A 20,992-nucleotide genomic window follows, 5' to 3' on the forward strand; every position below is an offset into this window, starting at 1 on the left:
TAGCTAAAGTGGTCCAGCAGTAAAAATGTCCCATAGCAGAGGATCCCACACAGCAAATGATTCTTTGTGCTTAGGTGCCTGAAATTCATATTGAGAGCTGATCTGTCGAGATAGAAGTCTTACTGGTACAAAGCAATTTTCAGAACACAGGCATTCTCAATAATATTTCAAAGGTAAAGTTCATTGGCTGGTTGAAATAAACTGCAATTATAAAGCAATGATAAAGAAGTGTGTTTGTTTTCAACAGGTGTTTAATACCTTATATCATTGCTCCCTCTCTATTTTTAGGATCTACAGACACTAAAAGTGCTCTGAGAGAACATTCGTCATTTTGTCAGGCTTGACCAATGAATTTCATGAAAACTCGAGGATATTTTGAAAGGCATCTGCTCAAACCGCAATCAAAAGGTGCATCATAATAGAAAACATGCAGTACATTTTTACCTGTGATTGATGTTTTGGTCCTCCGTTATACGGTGAGCATTTGCTACGGAAGGAAGAGAAGACTCCTTTTATCAAGAACTTTTTCACTAGCAGAAAAGAGCTGGTGTAGCCTTATAATATGAAGCTCCTTGAGAAAACCTGGTTGTTGCTAATGCTGCCTGTTCTCCTAAGAGTTGTCTGCTCCTCTTTTGTAACTGTCAACCATGGCATTAAAGTGATGAAGGGACAGTCTGTTTTCCTGTCAGAAGATGACCTCAAGTTTTCCATCCCCAGAGAGAAGGATGTGTGCAAAGTTGAAGTTGTGAGAAACGAGCCAATAACGCAAAGGGTTGGGAAGCTAACTCCACAGGTATTTGGGCCCTCTTTTGCTGTTCTGAATGTTGCTTTATGTAATTCTTTCTGGGTACTGCTTAAAACACACAATTCTGAATGTTCTATGTAGATAAGACTCATTTATTTTTATTTTTTTAAATAGAAGTAGCCAGTTGACAGAGAATAGCACCTCTGAAATGAAACAAAAAAGCTGAGTTCAATAACGCGAATATATAAAAATGATTTTGGTCAGAGCTTTCTTTCACAAATGGAGAATGGACATTTCAAAACTTTGAGTTAGGAAAGTTGCCTGTTCTCTGCCATAACAGTATCCACTGCCCCCTGGGTAATGCATAGCCAGCTAGAGTATTCTGCATTTCAGTCACACAGCCACTACCTTGGGAACAATTATGGGAAAAATCATCACATACAAAAATCACATTGTGTACAGTATCGTTTGCTCTGCTCTGCAACAGCTAAATTGCTAACAGATGGCAAATGCATTTAAAAAAATGGCTTACTTTTAAAATTTCGAACTTGTAGGAATGATGAAATCTATTTTATATATCATGGTTCTGCTACTCATTTGCTTAAAAAATCTCCCTATCTAAGTTATTGCAGTAAGGAATCAGAAGTAATTGACATGAAAATGTAATGGTTGAGATAGAAGATTAATGGCTTTAAAATGAACCATAACCCAACAGCTTTTGTCTGTGTTTGAAAACTTTTGTTAATCATAAACTCCCATACTTTTGAGTATGTCTAGTTTTTCACTTTCTTTCAGGTTTCTGGCACTCTCTGCAAGGCCAGTGCAGGAACTCCATTCTCAGAAGGTTTTTCTGAGCTTCTGGCTTGGTTGTCAACATTGTTTTTTGCACCATTTTGCACCATGATTACTTATGGCAAACCATCACTTTCCATGCCAAGGAAAGCAGCAGGCAGTAAGCAGTGCAATGTGTTTTTTACTCCTGAGCCTGGCCCCAGCCAGGAGATACAGGGTTTCTGTTGGGATCTTCCCCAGGGCATCTGTAAGCTCAGGGCTGTGGAATTTTATTTTCCTCCATTTCCCCGGTCTACTCTGGCCCATGAGAAGAACCTAATGGAGGTTGCTGGTGTGCCTCATCTGAAAGCATGAGCACTTCTGGGCAGGTAGATGTGGGCTACCAAGCTGGTGGTGTGGGACACCTCCCCTCCATGTGTCCTGGCCTAAGTCCAAGAAAAAGTTAGTTAGAAAAGTGCCTTCTCTTCCCTTCTGTAGCCTGTTGGAGGTGGCACCACTGCAATATGCTTCCAATGAGAACTTCTCTTTTTTATGACACATTTAGGAGTGTTGCCTGAACCTTAACCAGTCCTGAAAGAATGCGTCAGATTTTGTCCATCTTGTTGCCTCTCATGCTCCTTCTATCAGGAAGTAATGCAGCTAGAATATATCCCTGATCTGATCTGTTTTACTGTCATTAAAGTGAGTAATGTACTAGGAATGTGTGACAATGTAATTATAATTTGCAATTTAAAAGCAGTTGAACTGGAAAAAAACAAAGCTCAGTGGTAATTAGGAGAAGATTCAGATCTCCTTTGTTGTAGCCTGTGAGTTTATAGACAATTAGAGCTGGCTGTTCATATAAAAGGAAAACATATTAGGAAACATAAAGCAGATGTTTCTTTTTTGCAAAGCAGATTGAGTCTTATACATACATAAGATAATCAGTCAGCGTTAACAGACTTTTGTGGAAAGGTCCTTCATTTTCTACCCCCTTGTTGACAATTAAGAGGTGAAAATAATGATGTTTTATTAAAAAAAAAAAAAAAGAAATCAATTATCTGATATGAGTTAACCAGCTCCTCGGTTGTAGGCAGTCTCCTCTGATATGGTCAGGGATGTGTCATCGGAGGAGTATCTCGTCGCTACGTGTATGTTGGACCTACAAGTTAAAAAAAAAAAAAGACTTTGAGGGGTCTGCACTGATTTACACTAGTGATGTTACTGAACTACTGGAAGCTATAATTTGAGCAGCTCTTCTATATAATTTGTAGTTCTGTTTAACTTGACCACTTGACACCACTAACTACTTATCTTTTTTCCTATAGTGTCACTTAGAACTATCTAATTCATTACTTACCTCTCACATTCATGTTTTGTTGTCATGCACAAAGAAAGAGAGACAAAAGGAAAGAACAAGAAAATACATATTGATTCCCAAGTTCTGAAAAATAATGAAGTGCCTCAGAGATGTTTGAAAACAACCACAACATGGTCAAAACCTTCACCATATGTGAATCAGATTTTCATGAGCCTTCCTTGGTGCAATATTATGTATCATTTTAGCCAGTTGAAACTTATGTGTATGTATCTGATAATAAACTAACCCACTACTTACTGGAAAAAAATGACTATGTACAATGTGCTTCTTGATGAAAGATGAAAGCAGGTAGCACCGTTTAAAATCACTTGAAATATAGAACAATTAGCACATATGTTGAGACTCTGAGAATAACTTTAGTGGAAATGAATAGATAATAAGAAAAGGTGAAAACCTTTTAGGTAAATCTAAATTAACTATTAATGTGCAATTAACAGACATGCATCTTGGCTGTTTCGTGGTTACACACTGATGAATGTAAGAACTACTAGCCTTTGTGTCTGTCTAGCTACTGCACAGAATTAGAACTTGCATATTTCTATAGTGAATAAATAATTATAAGGTTACTTTATTTTTACATTGAAATTCAGAGCATCTAAATAGTTTCTTCATTTATCACAATTCTGGAAACATTTTAGAATCTCACCAGAATGCCCTTTCCATTTTACCATTCCCCAAAGTGGCTGGGAAGAGGTAGCTAATGAAGGCAAGCCACATTTTCAAGAGATGCTTGGTAGTATGAAATTAACTCTATTTCCTGCAAAAAAAGTTGTTGTTTGTCTGTCTACTGTATCTGTGTATTAATTCTCATTAGTTATGGCCTCCTCAGAAGTGAATGCTAAACAGATTTTATTTTAGTCCATGGAAGAACTAATCACATGTGAATACTGCCTTTAAATACCAAATCAAAACCAAATGTAACTTCACCAGGAATCACATGAGAAATGCAGTGATTAACATCTTTTTTCTGGCTGACAATACCATGCTCTTTTTGCAAATAGGAAATCCTTTGTCTATGTACAGGGGCCATGCAAGTTTTCAAAATTTATTCATACCAGGTGTGGCATAAGAATTGATCTAGTTTAAATTAGTTTGTGCACATTTGATGTGAACTTCTGGTTGTTTTTATGTCTCAGGATTACACTGACACTGGGGCTGGTTGTTGGTATGGCATAGAGAAACATCACCTGTTCCGATAAAGGGCTGTAAGTACAAAGTCAGTGTTCCAAAAACAATGGAGGTAGCAAAGTTTCCTACAGAAAAATTTCACAGACTCAGTTGTATTTCAAATAGTGGCCAATTCAATAATAAGATTTACTGTATAATCAGGCTATAGTCACAAGCAATTTTAAAAGCTATTAAGTTGATGGCAGTGCAGACCAACTGAAAACAGTCCTTGTCCTGAAAACAGAAGCGTCCATACATCCACAGGCTGAGGTGATAGAGAAGCATGTGCTCAAACTGATTACTGAGTTAGAGGAGAGAGGAGGGAAGTGGTGACAAGAAGCAATCACCTTGGTATGCCTTTCTTACGGGGGAGTGCCAGCATCCCCACGTTACTGTGCTTCTTCTGGCTTTCTCTGAGAGACCGAAGAACAGGTGAATAAATGGAAGATTAAAGATTTCCCTAGGCCAATGCACTGCTGACAGCCAGAGAGAAGTGAAACAGAAGCTATGAAGTTACTTTCTTCAGTAGCGTTATACTTGTCTATTCTTTCTCTTGCATAGGTTTTTGACTGCCACTTTCACCTTAATGAAGTCAAGTATACCCACAATGGTTGTCCGATTTTAGATGCAGACACAGTCATGCTCAGGCTGTACAGGTAAGCAGCACTGGATTGCTTTGTTGTCACAATGCAGCATTCTCAGGAAGAGCAAGCAGACTCTTCTGTTGTAGTTCTGTTGTACATGAGGTAACTACATAGACTCAGCTGCAAGCAGCAGCAAAGAACAACAGACCATCTATTTACAGGCACATTATTCACAGTGTATTTCAGATATGCTGTGAAAATGTGTTTGTTATTACATGGCTTGTTCATTACAGAAAACCAGTGATTTCTCTTCGCTATCTGAAAAAGGCAGTAGTACTTGAGAGCACAGCATGTGCAGTGTTTCACTGCTAACAGGGACACACGTTCCTGAGTATACACAGTAAATAACTTACTCCTTTTCAAACTCTTTTTACAAGCAGGAAGAGCTGAGCACCTGTATCTCACGGTCTCTGGAGATGTGTGATTTGAGTGCATAAGAGAGAAAAGGCTTCAAGTAATTTAGTTTAGAAAGTGAGGTTAACACCAAATTCACAAAGAACATCAGAAAGGGAATGAGGCACAATTATTGTCTTCTTATTACCCATAGGTTTACAGAAAATGAAACGTTTGTTGAAACATTCACCCTCCACGTACAGTTACTTGAGCCAGACTGTAACATCATCAAAATGCGCTCCCGAACATTGGAGGTGTCTGAGTACTATGGTCTGTCCAGGGCAATTGACAAGAACATCCTCACTTTTGACTACAACAGGAAGATGAATTTGGAATGCACCATTTCCATAACCTCTTCAGAAACCTACCTCCCTGCTCATGGCCAGCTTGTCGTGGGGGATGTGCAGCAGGAACAGCTTCGAGGGGATCAACCACAGAGCTTCCTTCTTGGCCATAGTACGATGTACTTTAGTTGTTTGTATTAGTAGGTTCAAAGAGTCCTGGCAGATTAAGTCTGCTGTTAGCTCCAGACATGCTGTGTAAGAGCGGGTCATGTGAAGTTTAATGAACAGCTTGAGCTGTCTTGGAAACTGAAAGGATCATGAAGTTTGTGTGGGGCAAAACTCAGTTCACAGATGGTTTGTAATTCCCAAACAGGAATCTGGTTTTTAGCTCCTAGATCTATGGGTCAATGTGATGATTCTGGCAGTACCAGAGTATAAACAGAACAGGGGGTTGTGGGAGGTAGCACTTCCCCAAGAACCCAGAAAAGCTGGAGCAGAAAGATCTCAGCTAAGAATAAAATCCTGTAGGAAAAGTTAGGATGCGAAAGGAGTCCTGTCATCACACTGGCATTCTGTCAGGCTTACTTCAGCCCTAAGAACAGGCTTCCCATGCTGGTTTCTGCTCAGCTAACTGTTTCACTTTGGCTTCTGTTGAGTTATAGAGCACAGCCCAGGCCAGCAGTGCAGAAATGGGAGCTGTGTGTTGGGACTGAGAGTCATCCATAACACAAAAATGAGCTGTGAAGAGTTTCTGAGGAAGGGTATTCGGTATCAGCACCTTGACTCTCGCTCGTCGGATATCGATTATATTCCAGTGAGGCTGGATCTCACAGACAGCAGAAGCAAAACCCTGCACAAGGTAGAATTTTATGCAACCTTGCAATGTCTGACTGCCTTCCTGATTTAAAGAAAAAGGAAATTTGTTGCTCCCGTTTAAGATAGGTAGTGGGCCTTTGTGGGTGTTTTGTTGTTGCCAGCTGGAAAGATTAAATGCATTATGCCAGGATGCTACAGAGATACAACTCCGGATGTTTACTGGTAGTTCTAAGTAGTTTAGACTGGAAGTGAAAATTAACCCTGGCATAATTCCACATCTTTATAGAGCATGAAAAGCACTGACTTCAACGTATATAGGAATTAATAAGCTAAGAGCTGTATGAACATATTCAGTTAACATTAGTTAATGACTCATGCACATGCTTCTGTCGGGTAAAATTATTCATAAAACTTGCATCAAATTAGGCATGTTGTTTCAGCCCAAAATTAAGAACACTAATAAGATGAGTGAATCTGGAAGACCTTTCCTGAGGCCTAAGTATTTTACTCTGGGCACTTTTTTTTTTCAATGAGATGTTTAAATTCTTCTCAGAATAATTTATCACTTTAACAAGTGTCCCAATTAGCAACGTGAAGGTAATGAACATTGAACTTACTTGACTTGCTTCATTTCATCCTTTTGGTTCTCCTTCTTCTCCTCATTGTAGACTGAGCATGCGTGGCTCCCTGTTCAGATTAAAAGTGCTACGCCCAATCAAATCCCCAAAGCTGTTCCAAAGTTTACCTTGGAAGTAGACCAATTCATTTTAACTCCCATTACAACCACGACGGTAGATGCTGAAGACAAGGAAACGCCAAAGTCCCTGCTGGTGTTCAACATTACAAAGCCACCTCTGCAGGGCTTCGTTACTCACCTGTCGGACCACACAAAGCCTGTTGGTTCCTTCACATGGAAAGATCTCAGTGAAATGCTTATTGCTTATCAGCCTCCGAACAACAGCCACACAGAGAGGAGGAATTATGAGGTAAAAGTGTGGTGCCTGAGCATTTTCTGTTTTTCTTCTCAAGTTTCTGTAAGCTGTAAATAAGAACTTTTTTACTCCCCCCCCACCGCCCACCCTGACAAAGTAAATATTGTTTCTCTAACTATACACAATGCAGGGCCTGAGACAATATATTTTACCACATTCAGCTAACACCAGTATCAACCAACCTGTCTAATGCAAACCAGCTCTTTGTTGCTTACAACTTACGTAATTTCTTTGAACTCAAAAACTTGTAACCCTGCTATGCATGATTGTATAAATAGTGTTTTTCAGATCTTCTTGTTCATCTTCTTCTTGCTTATCTGCTGTTTTTATTTCTATTATCTCTATTTAATGAAGGGAATACAAGCATCATTCTTCTTTTAGCCACACTTTATAGCCTTTGGAAGTCCCAGCTATTCTTTTTCCACTTCTGTTTTATGCCTATGTGGCAGTGGTGAACTCTGTGCTCTTTAGACACATACCTACAGCCACAGAAGGCAGACAAATGCCAGGATTGCTACTGGATCTTACAGCCTACTGCAGCACTGGTAGTGGTACCACGAAGGGGACCCTAATAGTTCCTGCTAGGATGATTAAGACTATGTCACTAACTGAAAATATGATAGCAATAGTGAAAGGCTGACTCCAGGTCTGCAGTAAGTAACAAAACAATGCCAGAGTGTAAGGCCAAGGTTGTAGAAACACATTTATGTTTTGCGTGAAAGAACAGAGTATCACTTTTACCTTTTCTGTTTTAGTTGTAAGCAATATTTGTTGCTCCTGATCAGCCACAGAGTGCTGAAAGTGAATGTCTCCCACTTCAGGAACAGTGTTGCTTTATTTTTTTAAGTAACCAAGACATTTTGTGGTCATAGTCTGTCATAAAATAAGAAAATAGGAAGTAACCATAAAAAAGAGGAATGGGAGGAAGAGAAATCAGTTGAAGGAGAATATAAATAGGTTGAAATTAAATCAGATGGAATAGTTAAGAAATAGCAAAACAAAACGGTTGGTACCAAAGCAATGAAACTGTCCAAATAAACATGAAATCAGAAGAAGGTAATCTGGAAAAAGGGTAATCTGGAAAGCAAAGCAGCTGTAATACAATTTGGCATCTCTTGCTGATAGAACTTGCCTTTTTAGATCTCAGCTGTCAGAGGAGCTGCCTTTGTGCTGTTTTTTGAGTGTGAGGAGCCGTCATCTTACCAAACTCTCTGCTCTCTGAGCACAGCTTCACCTTTTGGCTTTTGGAATTCACTGCAGATTTAAGAATGTATAGTCTATTGAACAGCTTAATAGATACACTTAAATACATAGATACAACATTTTAAAATCTGTAGCAGTCTGTATTTTTTCTTCCTTATTTTTATTTCTTATTTTTTATTTTTAGTCCTACAGTTGTTAAAAAGTGGGAAAAGCCCCATCCCTTTATTGTTGCTATTAATAAGTTTTATGTTAATTGCTGAGTTAATTGCACCTCCCAAACTGCAGTTAACATTGATTTCTACACAGTGCAAATTACCCTTCCCAACTTTTGCTGGGAAGAACACAGAAGTCAAGATCAAGTCCAGAATCTCAAATACACTTTATAAGTTGAATGAAGTTTAATTTTTAAACTTATTATCTGATGTTAAAATCTCCTAGTATGTATCTCTCAGATAGGAACCTATTCTATGTGTTTTGAGGTACAGTTGTTTTTCAGGCTCTTTTTTTTTTTTTTTTTTTTTCCAATAAACTCTTTGTCTGCTTGTATTACAGCTGGAGGTTGAGGTTCATGACTTCTACTTTCAGAGGAGTTTACCAGTTATAGTGCAACTTTCTATTAGAACAGCAGATACAAATGCTCCAAGGGTTTCATGGAATACAGGTGAGATCAGTTTATTCTGCTACAGAATTTACCATGCTTTGTACACAGGCAGTCTTGACAGAGTTATAAAATTCAGTTCTACACCTGGAGCTTAAGGATCATTAAGTGAAAAGAGTGTAAACCTACCTTTTTTTTCTACATAGCTTTTCTGGGAAAAATGTTGTAGAAACTCAAATAAACATTTTAACTGAAATGAAAAATAAACGAAAGAAGTAGTTATTAAAAAAATAAATCAGGATTTGTATACACAGCATTTTCTTCAAGAATGAACAAGACCTAAAATAGTCTAAAGAATGAAGACAAATACAGGACAGTATGAGGGTTGTAGAATAGAGAGTTGTTTGTACTGCTCTATTTAGAAATCTGGAAAAATGCTCAAACAGCAGAGTCACAAACTCATTCAAAATCTGAAGGAGAATGGGATGGTAAAGCAATGGAAAGGAGGCTGGGAACTGATGAAAACTGGAAAGAGAAAATACAGATGCTAAGAAGTGAGTATGTGGAAAACACACAACAGGGCATACAGGATACCATGCAGGAGGAAAACAACCACAGTATGGCATGGAAGGAGTGACTTGTACAGGTCATTGTTGTATTACAGCCTGGGTACTGAGCTCAGAGCATGAGTCATCAGCAGCACTTTGAAGTCTAGAAATGTTAAATTCATTCAAGCAAGCCTACAATTTCCCAGTGGGGAAGGGACAGGCTCTTCCATTTACAGTAAAATTTACATTGATATTTAGCCACATAAGGCAAAGGCCAAAAAACTCTGAAGCTATCACCAGAGAAGATTCATTCTCTTCCCAGTGGAATAGGATAGAATTTGAGAAAAAGAGGCCTTGTGTTTCACAGAGAAACTCCACCACTAATGGCTGTCCAATAAAAAGAAGAGAAACTGTCCTCCATTGTGAATATCAATATAAATTTCAATTTCAGACTCACTAAGAAATGGAGTCCTCAGTTTCAGACATTGTGAGACCTCAGGCTTAATACTCTCATCTCTACAAATGTCCAGAAATCATTCTAAACAGTCTGCTGGGTAACTGGGAATGAGAAAATGCAGTTTCTCCGAAATATAAATTCATTAAATGCATCTGACTAAAGTAAAGGCAGCAGTAGAGAAGACGGTATCAAGCTTTTAGGCTGTCCTTGAGATGTCTGTCGCAGATATATAGATGGAACCAAGCATGACTTTTTACTGACTCCTGAAATGTTCAGAGAGGGGCACTGGCAATTTTGAGTGATGCTTTTGTGAAATAACTCTGCTGTTTGCAGGCCTCAGCCTCCTGGAAGGGCAATCCCGGCCGATCACATGGCAGCACCTACAGGTGGTAGACAATGATGATATCCAGAATGTTCGCTTGGTCACAGTTGATGGCTTACAGCATGGGCAGCTCACAGTGAGAGGTAAATTAATCCTTGCTTACTCTTGGGTGCTGGAAACACCTTCTGTAGTGATGACTGGTGTCAGCCATGAGGAGGTCATGGAGACACCAACAGATACATATGAGAGGCAGGTGTGCAGGGCAATGCAGAAGGGAAGAGCAGGAATTTCAAAAGTTCACAGGTTCCAAAGGGAAGCCGGTTGCGTAGCTCAGACACTTTGGCAAACAGTGCATTTATGTGGTCTCCATCATTAAGTGGGGGGGGAAAGTCTGGTGTTTAGCCTACAAGACAATTTCATAAATATAGCTGGTTATTATTTTCCTTGCTGCACAAAATTCAGCCCAGTGCTGTAAGTGACCACAGACAGCAGCTCTTATGTGGGCGACGGTGCTGCGATGGCACCGCAGAGTCAGAGGAATGGCAGCGGGGCTATGTATGTCTCGGAGTCGCACCAGGGAGGAAGCCAGGGGCACGAGAATCAGAGCCACTCACTTCTCCGGGAGAGAGCAGGGCCAGAGAGAGCTGAGAGCGCACGGGATAGGACGCATCCATGGCAGGCTTGCCGACAGACTTCCGCTCCCTCTGCTGACGGCCTTCCTCTACTGCAGCCCTGCAGTAGGCGCAGGCAAGGCTGTGCAACCACAAAGCAAAACCCCACAGCCCTACCCCATACAAACAAACAATCACAGCAAGCAACAACCCCCCCCCCCCAAATAAATAAATAAATAAATAAATAATATGTATTTAAATTTTCTGCTTCCTTAACTTTTTCATCTGAATCCCAAAGCTGAAAATTTAAGGAAACCACTGTCATAGAGCAGGCATGGCCTAGGCTGAACACAGATATTATGTTTAGCCGTTTAGGTACTGAGGATGCTTAAGAAATGATGCATGATTTTGATTCACTGCCAAATACAGACAATGTTTGGGTGTGGTTGCTATTTTTGGGCAGTTTAAAGGCTTACTTGAAAAAAAAAAAAAAAAAAAGAGGTAATTAAATTACACTTCTAATTTTCCAGCTCTCTGCATTTTCACTGTTACTGATTTTGCTTTGCAATCTGATGAGTCATTGCAGTGCTGCTCTCATTGGGAAAAAAACAGGTAAAAGAAAGCAGGATAGCAGGATGGAAAGATGCTGCCACACTTAATGCTGGCTTTTTAATGGTTAAATGTTTTTAAGTAAAACACACAGCCTAGAAATGTAAGACAACCATTTTAATAAAGGAAGAAGGCGATGCATAGAATTTGGCAGAAATAGAAACTATTGGGACATGTGAAGTATGTTTCATCTCAGAAAACTCCTGGCATGTAGTTTTGGGGTCTGTGGGACCAGCTGTCTGCCACCTTACAAGCAGAAGCTCCCAGTGCCTTCCGTGCCAGAGGAGCTCAGGTGCAAGGTGGACTGGGGACAGCCTGGTGTGAGCCAGCACCCTCCGAATCAGAGCAGGGATTCCTGCTATCCGCAAGGATCAATGAATCAGTGCAGTGCTTTGAGTGCTCATGTGCTGGGTTTTGTAATGGCAGTCCTAGGCCAAAAGGAAAGCCCTAAGAGAAAGAGGAATATATGGTGTTGCTCTCTGCCTCCTGTCACCTCTAACAGGTTTTTGTTTGAGGGAGATGTAGTAGTTATCACTGTATCCTAAGAGCCACCTGTAATTCTCTTCAAGTAAGGAATAAAGGGAGTGAAAATGCACCTGCACCTGCAGGTGTCTCTGTGCATGCCACACAGCTTGGAGGGCCAAAAATATTTTCCTTGGGGGCCCTTGGTATACCATCTATTCCTGCATCAACTGGGAGTTCACAAAACCTTTAACCTGCCTGAAGTATTTAATGAGTGTGTAACATGCCCAGTGAAGTGCTCATGGTCTCTTTGTAATGCACAATCATCTGCAGAAAAAAAACCAAGAGCCACAAATGTAACTTTTCATTTCTACTGAAATGAGGAATTGTAATAACAGAGCACAGAATCTTCAGTTCTTGAAATAAAAGCAAAGTGTCCAGATAAGAAAGCAGAGTTTGAAATTGAAGTGAAAACAGTCACAGTTAAAAATCACTAGTATCTCAAACTGTCTTAATGCAGTACACATTTAGAAGATTTTTCCATGCTACCACAGTTGTAAATTCTGCATTCTCAACTGTCCTGATATCTGCAAACTTGTTTCCAGTAGAATAATATGGTTTTCTTTTTTCTTTTTCTCTTTTTTTTTTTTTTCAACCCCTAGTTAGAAATACATTCTCCTTGTCTTTATCTTAGTAAAACTTATAGCAGTGATACATTTGCTTCTGCTGTTTTGACAGGAGGAAAAGGATTCATGTTTACTGTTTCTGACATTCAGACTGGAGTTGTTTACTACCATCACGATGACAGTGATTCCACAAAGGATTTTGTGGTGTTCAGGATTTTTGATGGCGTGCATAGTATTCGCCATAAGTTTCCAATCAGTATCCTCCCTAAAGATGACAGCCCTCCATTTCTTATCAGCAATGTGGTAATTGAAGCACAGGAGGGACAGATGATCCTGATCCAGGGCTCCATGCTTCAAGCTTCTGACATGGATTCTAGTGATGACTACATAGTATTCAATATTACCAAGCCACCACAGGCTGGAGAAATCATGAAGAAACTAGGGCCAAACTTAATAGGTAATGAAACACATCCTCAGTAGCACAATTTTCTTTTTCTTCTCATTTTTTAGCTGTATTAAGTATGAGAACAAGACTTGGGATGAATCATGGAAAACTTAGACTTCTGTTATTATGTGCACAAATTCTCACTTTTCTTTAATGTTGGTCACTGTTTGCACCAGGATAGTTGTAACTGAAGACAGTTTAGCATATAACTTTTCCATCTATTTTTCCAAATTTTTTAAAAAATTATTTATTTATTTTTTCCTCAAGAGGAACTGAGGTAGTCAGGAGATATTTTATCTACCAGACTCAAAGCCAGTAGATGATGAACTGAGCTCAGAATTCCTGTGTTAGACTGTGGAGTCTGGCTGTAATGCGAATTCTTTTACCCTCTATATAGAACAGTTAGCCAGTTTGTTGTGTTGCTTCATTTTTGGAATGGTTACCAGGTGAAGGAAATGAAGGTGATGATCTGCAGGAAACGTGAAAGACTATGAGAAAATGTTTCAAAGATCTTGCTTTAGTTGGAGTGAGAAAGGAGACATGATGCCTCACTATTTACTTGCATTGGTAATGGATAGCATTTATGAAAAATTAAAGTCAGGCGCAATTCAATAGAGATATATTCTTTAATTAAACAGGGTATCCTGTCAGCAGTTTTCTTCAGAGGGATCTGTTTAATGGAATAATTTATTATCATCATTTGGGAGGAGAAGTATTTGAAGATTCTATTGAGTTTGTGCTGTGTGATAGCCATGACCCTCCCAATCTCTCAGAGCCACAGGTATGACATTGAAGCATCTCTGGGAGGGAATTTTCAACTTCTGCAAGACTGTCAAATAAAACTGGGATAGGTATCTCCTATTTGCCATCAATCATACTTCACAACCTACTTGTTTTTCATGTGGTAATACTCTCTGTCTATTCTCAGTGAATTTCTCCCAAACCATAACATTAAATGATGAAAATATTAGATTTAGAGATGAGACAAACAAACCAAACAGCCCTTCAGAAGCCAACAGTGAATGGACTATTCCACCAAAGAGTTGAACATACTGCATTGCTTGTGGCAAAAAAAGTAATGCTGCTGAGATTTGAGTGTCATGTATCTCATATTCTAGTGATCTAGTTATTCCTATCTACAAGTGTGTAAGCTATTGCTTGGACACTTTCTCATCAAGGGAATGATTGTTGATTTTGCCATTTTCTGATTTTAGGTGATGGTGGTGCACATTATACCTGTGGATGATCAGCTACCCAGAGAAGCCCCAGGAGTGACACGACACCTGGTTGTTAAGGAGACTGAGATTGCTCACCTAACTAAGAAACATCTCCACTTCATAGATGTGGAAGAGCAAGATAGGGAACTCACTTACACCATAACCACTTCCCCATTTTTCTCTTGCGTTAATAGGTAGGTGTGGCCTATTATATTTTCCAGGTGGGAGAGAGCAAAGCCTCATGCAAGACTAGCAGTTTCAGTGGCAACAGTATGCCTGTATTTCAGATTTTCCATCTGTTTGCTTAAAGTGTGGGCGATAATAGCTGAGAGCAGATCTCTTGTTAATAATTAAGGCTGAGATACAGCTAAATGCAGCAGAATACTACACAGAATAATACAGCTGCATTGTTTAGCAAGAAAGAAGAAATGCACCTGGAATCCCTGTCTTAGATTTGTGTTTTACACTGGGCAGTTAGATTCTATATTGCCTTGAATGCAGTTCACTGAAGCTTTTGTAATGATAGATTGGTGTTGACCTGGAGCTACCCCAGCCTGAGATGATGAGATACTACAGCTATTTCTAGTCAGTGCACTACTGCCATGGTGTTGTGAGGTCCTGGGCCAGGAACCTGTGTAGCAGAATGGCAGGCAGGACAGGATGCAGGGGCATGTGGCAAATGGCCGTAAGAGCAACCAGTTGACTGGAGGAGTTTGTAAGATGAAAGAGAAGCAGAATAATTTCATTTTTTACATACTGATAGTTGCAGGCATGCGAGCATTAAAAGTGTGATGGGCTAGCATTGCAGGTGGTGTAAATAGGCCCAGCTGCAATGAGGCTGATAGCTGAGATGTGCAGAGACATAAGCAGAAAGTCCAGTGCTTGCTTATAAGGTATGCAATATTTTTTTTTCACAGTCCTGAAAGACTCATTTGTGGTGAGTGTTCTGTCAGAAACTTTGAAGAATTGTGGGGATAGAAGAAAGAAAACGTTTTTTCTCTCAGTACGTTGTTTGTGGGAAGTTAATTTGAAACACAAGACTAAACTACATGACTGCTGTTTTTCCTGTTCTATAGTATTGCTAACATGCATGTTTTTGTACAGTCACTCAGATGCTGGGAAGCTGTTTATGGTGGACACCATCCCCAAACTGGTCAAGGATCCTGCTACTCTTGCTCTGAGGTCATTTACTCAGGTTTGTTGTGTTTTGTGGTAGTATAAATGGTACTAAAGACTCTTAAGAGCAGTCACACACATATAGCTTTTTCCTGACAGGAAAACAAGAGGTGAAAAGTGAGCTGCAGTGCTATTACATGAACGCTGCTTTAGAAGAGCTAACTAAATTGCTAGCTAATTCTATTCCAATTATTAAAACACATTTTTCATCATGCTTCATATCTGCAAACATAACTGTCCATCTGAAAGCTGTTTCTTATTGTCCTTGGTAACGGCTACAGTCACCTTCTCCTCTCACGTGAACCCCTCTTCACTTTTTGCAGCATGCTGTGAACTACATGAAAGTTGCTTACATGCCGCCACTGCAGGACATTGGGCCCAATCCTCAGCAAGTCCAGTTTGTATTTTCTGTCAGCAATCAACATGGCGGCACTTTGTATGGAATCTGCTTCAATATTACAATTCTTCCTGTGGACAACCAAGCCCCAGAGGTAGGGCGATGGGGAGGTGAAGAGGGAAGGGTTTGGAAATGGCTCTGGGTAGAAACAGAAATGTAGGAAAGTTTCCTGATTGGACTGAATTAAAAGAAAAATGTTCCATGGGAAAGGGTTTCTGTGTCTGGCATGCTGACTTCACTGGGATAGAGTAGGAAGGCAAAGACTGGTGAGATTGCAAGGTGTTTTTTTGTGGCATTGTAAGCTAAGGGCTACAATCATAAGTACTAAATCCCTCCTTAATATGTTGTCTATTTGCTTATGGCATTCCGAATGGGATCAGATCTGGGATGAGTGTATCAGGACATACTGTTTGCAGATTCTTTACGTTTTTCCAACATAGCAGAAAGGAGTACAGCCTTTGGAATTCTGACTTATAAAGTGTCACAAGAGCTAGTACTACAGAAAATTAAGTGCAGATGAAAGCAACAGTTTAGCATTTTCCTCCATGCAGGTTTTTACAAGCTACTTGAAGGTGGAAGAGGGCGGCCTGAGCCCTGTAACCGAGGGACACATCCTTGTCTCTGATGTGGACACCGAACAGGAACATCTCCTCCTCCTTCTGCAGCGACAACCTCAGCATGGGGCAGTGGAGCTGGATGGCATTCCCATGAAGGAGGGTGACAAGCTTTCCTGCAGGGACCTGCGTGCCCTGGCAGTCAGGTTAGAAGAGTGGCTGCTTTTCTTCTCATGGCAGCTGAGTGTCCTGGCTAAATGAGCAAGATCTTGATTGCTGCATCCTTGATTTAGCTACCACATGTGGAATATATAACAAGTTATACATATAGCAACTAAGCTGGTGAGGGGTCTGGAGCATGGGCCTAAAGAGAAGTGGCTGAGAGATCTGGGCTTGTTCAGTCTGGAGAAGAGGAGGCTCAGGGGAAACCTTACTGCTCTTTGTAACTTCCTGAAGGGAGGCTGTGGTGAGCTGGGGGTTGGCCTCTTCTCTTGTGTGACAGTGATAGGACTAGAGGGAAAGACCTCAGGTTGCACCAGGGGAGATTCAGACTGGACATTAGGAAACACTACTTTTCCAAAAGAGTGGTCAGGCACTGGAATGGGCTGCCCGGGGAGGTGGTGGAGTTCAAGGAATGTTTAGATGTTGTATTGAGGGGCATGGTTTAGTGGGAACTACTGGTGAAAGGTGGACAATTTGACTGGATGACCTTGTAGGTCTCTTCCAACCTTGGTGATTCTGTGATTGCAAGTTTCTATACCTGTGGAGGGGCAGAGCAAGGTGTGGAGGCTACAGCAGGTAGAGGCCACCACTAGATTGCTCATATAGTGTTGCTACAAGCCAACACTTGTTGACAGCTGCCATGGCCAGATGTAAGTAGGTTTATCTAGAAAGTACTGCCCTGTGCAGGTGAGGAGGCAATTCTTTGTTCAACCATGTTGTTCTTGTGAAGAGGACAGTGCTTACCAGCTTTGTCTTTTATGGAAGTTGTGTGTTTATCAGACTTACAAGAAAGGTTGTTTTGACACTGATGAATTTGAAGATACAAATATGGCTGCTGAATTTGTGGTGATAGCAGGATGCTGACTTCCTACACATATGCAGAATTAGAGCTCCTTGACTTTGCTTTGTTCTGTTAGTCAAAGAAAGCTACTCCTACAATGGCTATTCCCTAAAGTTTTGTTTCCCACTGTACTATGTTGACTTCAGAGGTGGTGGTGGTATGGCAACAGAGGTAGAAGCTTCCCACCAATAGTCCATTGTACTTTATTGCTGTGTGACAGATGGCAGAGGGGCAGCCTGACACAATGGTGTCTGAAATTGAAGTGTATATCAAACAACAGTGTAGAACTGAATTATCCAAGTGGGAAAAATGGCACCCATTGACATTCACTGACACTTGCTGAATGTTTATGGAGACCAAACAGAGGATGTGAACACTGAGGACATAGGTGGAATGGTATGCAGGTTCTTCTTCATTGCTGGTGAAAATACACTGTGAGTGTGTTGAAAAATATTGTTTGAGTAGTTGAGAATTTCCTCTATCCAACAGTGTTATTGTGCTCTTTGTATCTGTTGTAGTTTTCATGGAAATAAATAGTCATTGCTTCCATTGCAACCTACGTACTGCGGAGAGAAAGCCTCTCTAATAGGTAGCTCACAAGAATCCATACTGCAGATGACAGAGGTTCAGCAAAAACTTTTCCTAGGTGATAACTGTCTTGTCTTGGGGTTATTCTTCATGCTAGATGTCTCATAAGATCCCTGAACCCACTGTGATCTAGAATTCCAAGTCTTAGATAAAGACTCAGATAGAGACTTGCACAGGGATTGACTTTCTGGTTTGGAGGGATCCACACTGTCAGGCATGACCAGAAAACACGGCTTCTTTGTCTGCATGAAGTTACTTTAGCTCTTTTTTTCCACAGTTACCGGCATGATGGTTCTGAGACTCTTACAGATGAAATCCTTTTTGCAGCCACAGATGGCATCCACTCCTTGGAGTTCACCCTGCAGGTTAAGGTCAGTGTGTTGCAAACTTCCACTAGCATTTGTCTACGTAAAATACTGCAAAGCTTATCTTCTGAAAATCTTTATATTCCCTTAGAAGCTGAGAGATAATGGATTTGTTAGCCTTCCTTTTTCACACCATCATTCAGACTACTGTGTCAAATGCCAGTTTTTCTCATACTGATTGAAGGACATTTGTGTTTGCTTTAACTTGAGCTCTTCTGTCTGGAATTATTCTCTCTGTAAGGAAGGAGTTTTCATTCTCCAGCAATTAATATCACTGCCAAAGATATGCAGTCAATTTAAAGATATGCAGTGACTTTTCATCTTTCTCACTGTGAAACTGAAGACAGAAGCAAGTTAACTGTGCCATTTCTTCCACATATTTTACTTAGTTTAGTTTACTTTTGTTCTTGGATTTTAATAGTGGCCCTAATTCAGTTGTTTCAAAGCAGTTCACAGAGTGAATTCTGTGTATTCTGACCCTAACACTATGTTGCTGGTTTGAACCAGAAAGAAAGTCCTTTATAACAGCAGGTTTTCATTGTAATGACAACAAAAGATGTTAAATTCTCTTTCTGATTAGGTGTTACCCATGAATGATGAGCCACGTGTTATGCAAACAGGGCTTATCAATGTGGTACGCTGCCCAGAGGGTGAAGAAGTGGTCCTCTCCTCGAAGCACATATATGCCACAGATGCAGACAGTGATGACATGAAGCTGGTGTTCGTGCTGGTTCGCCAACCCTCCCAGGGGGTGCTGAGGAAAGCTGGCATTGCTGTGGAGCGTTTCTCCCAGGCAGATGTCATCTCTGGCTTAGTCACCTATAAGCATACTGGTAAGGGAGAATGGGAGGTGGTCAGACAGTTTTGGTGGAAAATCTTCACCTAAATCCACAAAATCTTTGCAGAAAGAGCTGCTGACACATGTATTGTGTTTGGAGAAAAAAAATAGGCTGGTTTTGAAACAGGTCTGATGGTGTAAAGCCACCAACTGCTTCAGTGTCGTTTCCAAATTCCTTTTTGAACTGAAAATTGAAGCAGATCAAGCACATGAAACCATCATAATTATGGAAAATATCTTCCACTGCTGTAGATACTGTATGATTTTTTTTTTTCCCCCCAGGAAAATTATTGATAAAACAGGAACTAAGTGGAGTATTTATATTTGTTTATTTGCTACAAGGTAAAGAATTGTGTCCAGATTTTTCAAGGAAAGTGCAGATCTAAAACCATATCATTTTGTGGTTCTATCTTTAAAATCCCCAAATATGTTTTTTTGAAAGTACTCATAGAAATCAATGGCTAGTTAACTCCCTTTCCTGCTTAATTTGGTTCTTTCATTACCACAAAAGGGATTCTCTTTTCTTCATCCCTGATGACAGATTTAATCTTTTTTATCTTTCTTTTTTTCTTTTTCCAAAGGCTCTGGTTTTCTGTGCAATTAGTCTGTAATTTTGTGCTAGCGTGGGGAATATATGTGATATTTTCAGGCTTGGCACTGTCTAAAATGAACATCTGGTATTTGAGAAGAGTAAGAAGTACTTGATTAACAGCTACTCGTAACAAACTTTTCTCCAGTATCCTTAAGATACTGGGAATGCCATTTTAATTGCAGTGCTTTGCAGGGGCAACCCGGGGCAGAATCTGACTTTCACAGGCTCAATTGCCTGTGTTTCATGTTCCCAAATTTCTCCATGACAAATGTGCTGCCAGCACTTACTGTAAGTGGGGCAGGGAGTCACTACCCTTCACAGGCAATGTATCGGCCTGAGAACCGGACTGCACTCACCCTTGAATACTTACTGCAAGGGCAGTCAGCTTCCAGTCATTTTACCATAATCTTTTTTGAAGTCATTTTTGTCTTTCTTCATCTTCTTCCTGAGGATTCTCCTAACAGAATACAAGGTTCTGTTCCTTACAGTAAGACATTTATTCTCAATTGCAACTTTTGTTTTGTTTTTGTTTTTGTTTTTTAGGTGGGGAGATAGGCCTGACTCTTTCCTTTGAGATCTTAACTTTTGTTGTTTCTGATGATGAAGCTGGCCCAGACGTGAAAGACTGCTGTTATGATAGACTTCTTCCTCCTCCAGTTCCTCTTCACCGTCCACTCCCAGTGTACAACCTTAATATCACTGTACTTCCAGTGGACAACCAACCTCCATCCATTGCAACTGGTGAAATTTTCCTCTCACTATGGCATATTATTATAACTGTACTATGGAGTATGAGTCAGCTGAGATCAGCATGTAGAAGTTTTGAATCAGAATTTCAATATATATGTTTAGATTTTTCTTTTCCTACATTCTGTTGATATAGAAAGACAATCCTGGACTATGTCTGTAACTGATTAAATTAATAGTGAAACCACATTTTCACCACTACTTTTCAGAATTGAAAACACTCAGATAAAAAATAAATAGTATTGGTGACATACATTTAGTTCAACAACAGGACAGCAAGTGAAATTTACCAGGTAATCACAGGTTTTGGATGAGATATACTTACTAAAGGTGCGTTCTCTAAATGCTTGTCATTTTCAATGTCATTTGTTCATAAGCATC

At 40.1% G+C, this 20,992-nt stretch overlaps 1 protein-coding gene across 5 annotated transcripts in view; it reads left to right on the forward strand.

The window, feature by feature from the left end:
- Positions 1 to 20,992, forward strand: part of FREM1 (FRAS1 related extracellular matrix 1) — a 65,862-nt gene that overhangs the window by 9,063 nt on the left and 35,807 nt on the right. For all 5 annotated transcript variants that reach the window (XM_032441207.1, XM_032441205.1, XM_032441206.1 and 2 more), the window contains exons 2-17: positions 289 to 793; positions 4,626 to 4,720; positions 5,256 to 5,557; positions 6,048 to 6,244; positions 6,870 to 7,187; positions 8,949 to 9,057; positions 10,333 to 10,464; positions 12,742 to 13,086; positions 13,713 to 13,855; positions 14,289 to 14,485; positions 15,396 to 15,486; positions 15,791 to 15,958; positions 16,416 to 16,624; positions 18,347 to 18,440; positions 19,015 to 19,267; positions 20,408 to 20,605. In XM_032441207.1, coding sequence (XP_032297098.1) covers positions 563 to 793; positions 4,626 to 4,720; positions 5,256 to 5,557; positions 6,048 to 6,244; positions 6,870 to 7,187; positions 8,949 to 9,057; positions 10,333 to 10,464; positions 12,742 to 13,086; positions 13,713 to 13,855; positions 14,289 to 14,485; positions 15,396 to 15,486; positions 15,791 to 15,958; positions 16,416 to 16,624; positions 18,347 to 18,440; positions 19,015 to 19,267; positions 20,408 to 20,605 — 3,082 coding nt within the window. In that variant the 5' untranslated portion in view covers positions 289 to 562. The remainder of the gene's footprint in view (positions 1 to 288; positions 794 to 4,625; positions 4,721 to 5,255; positions 5,558 to 6,047; positions 6,245 to 6,869; positions 7,188 to 8,948; positions 9,058 to 10,332; positions 10,465 to 12,741; positions 13,087 to 13,712; positions 13,856 to 14,288; positions 14,486 to 15,395; positions 15,487 to 15,790; positions 15,959 to 16,415; positions 16,625 to 18,346; positions 18,441 to 19,014; positions 19,268 to 20,407; positions 20,606 to 20,992) is intronic.

This window comes from Coturnix japonica, chromosome Z (assembly GCF_001577835.2).
Source record: "Coturnix japonica isolate 7356 chromosome Z, Coturnix japonica 2.1, whole genome shotgun sequence".
In the NCBI taxonomy this organism is placed as follows: domain Eukaryota; kingdom Metazoa; phylum Chordata; class Aves; order Galliformes; family Phasianidae; genus Coturnix; species Coturnix japonica.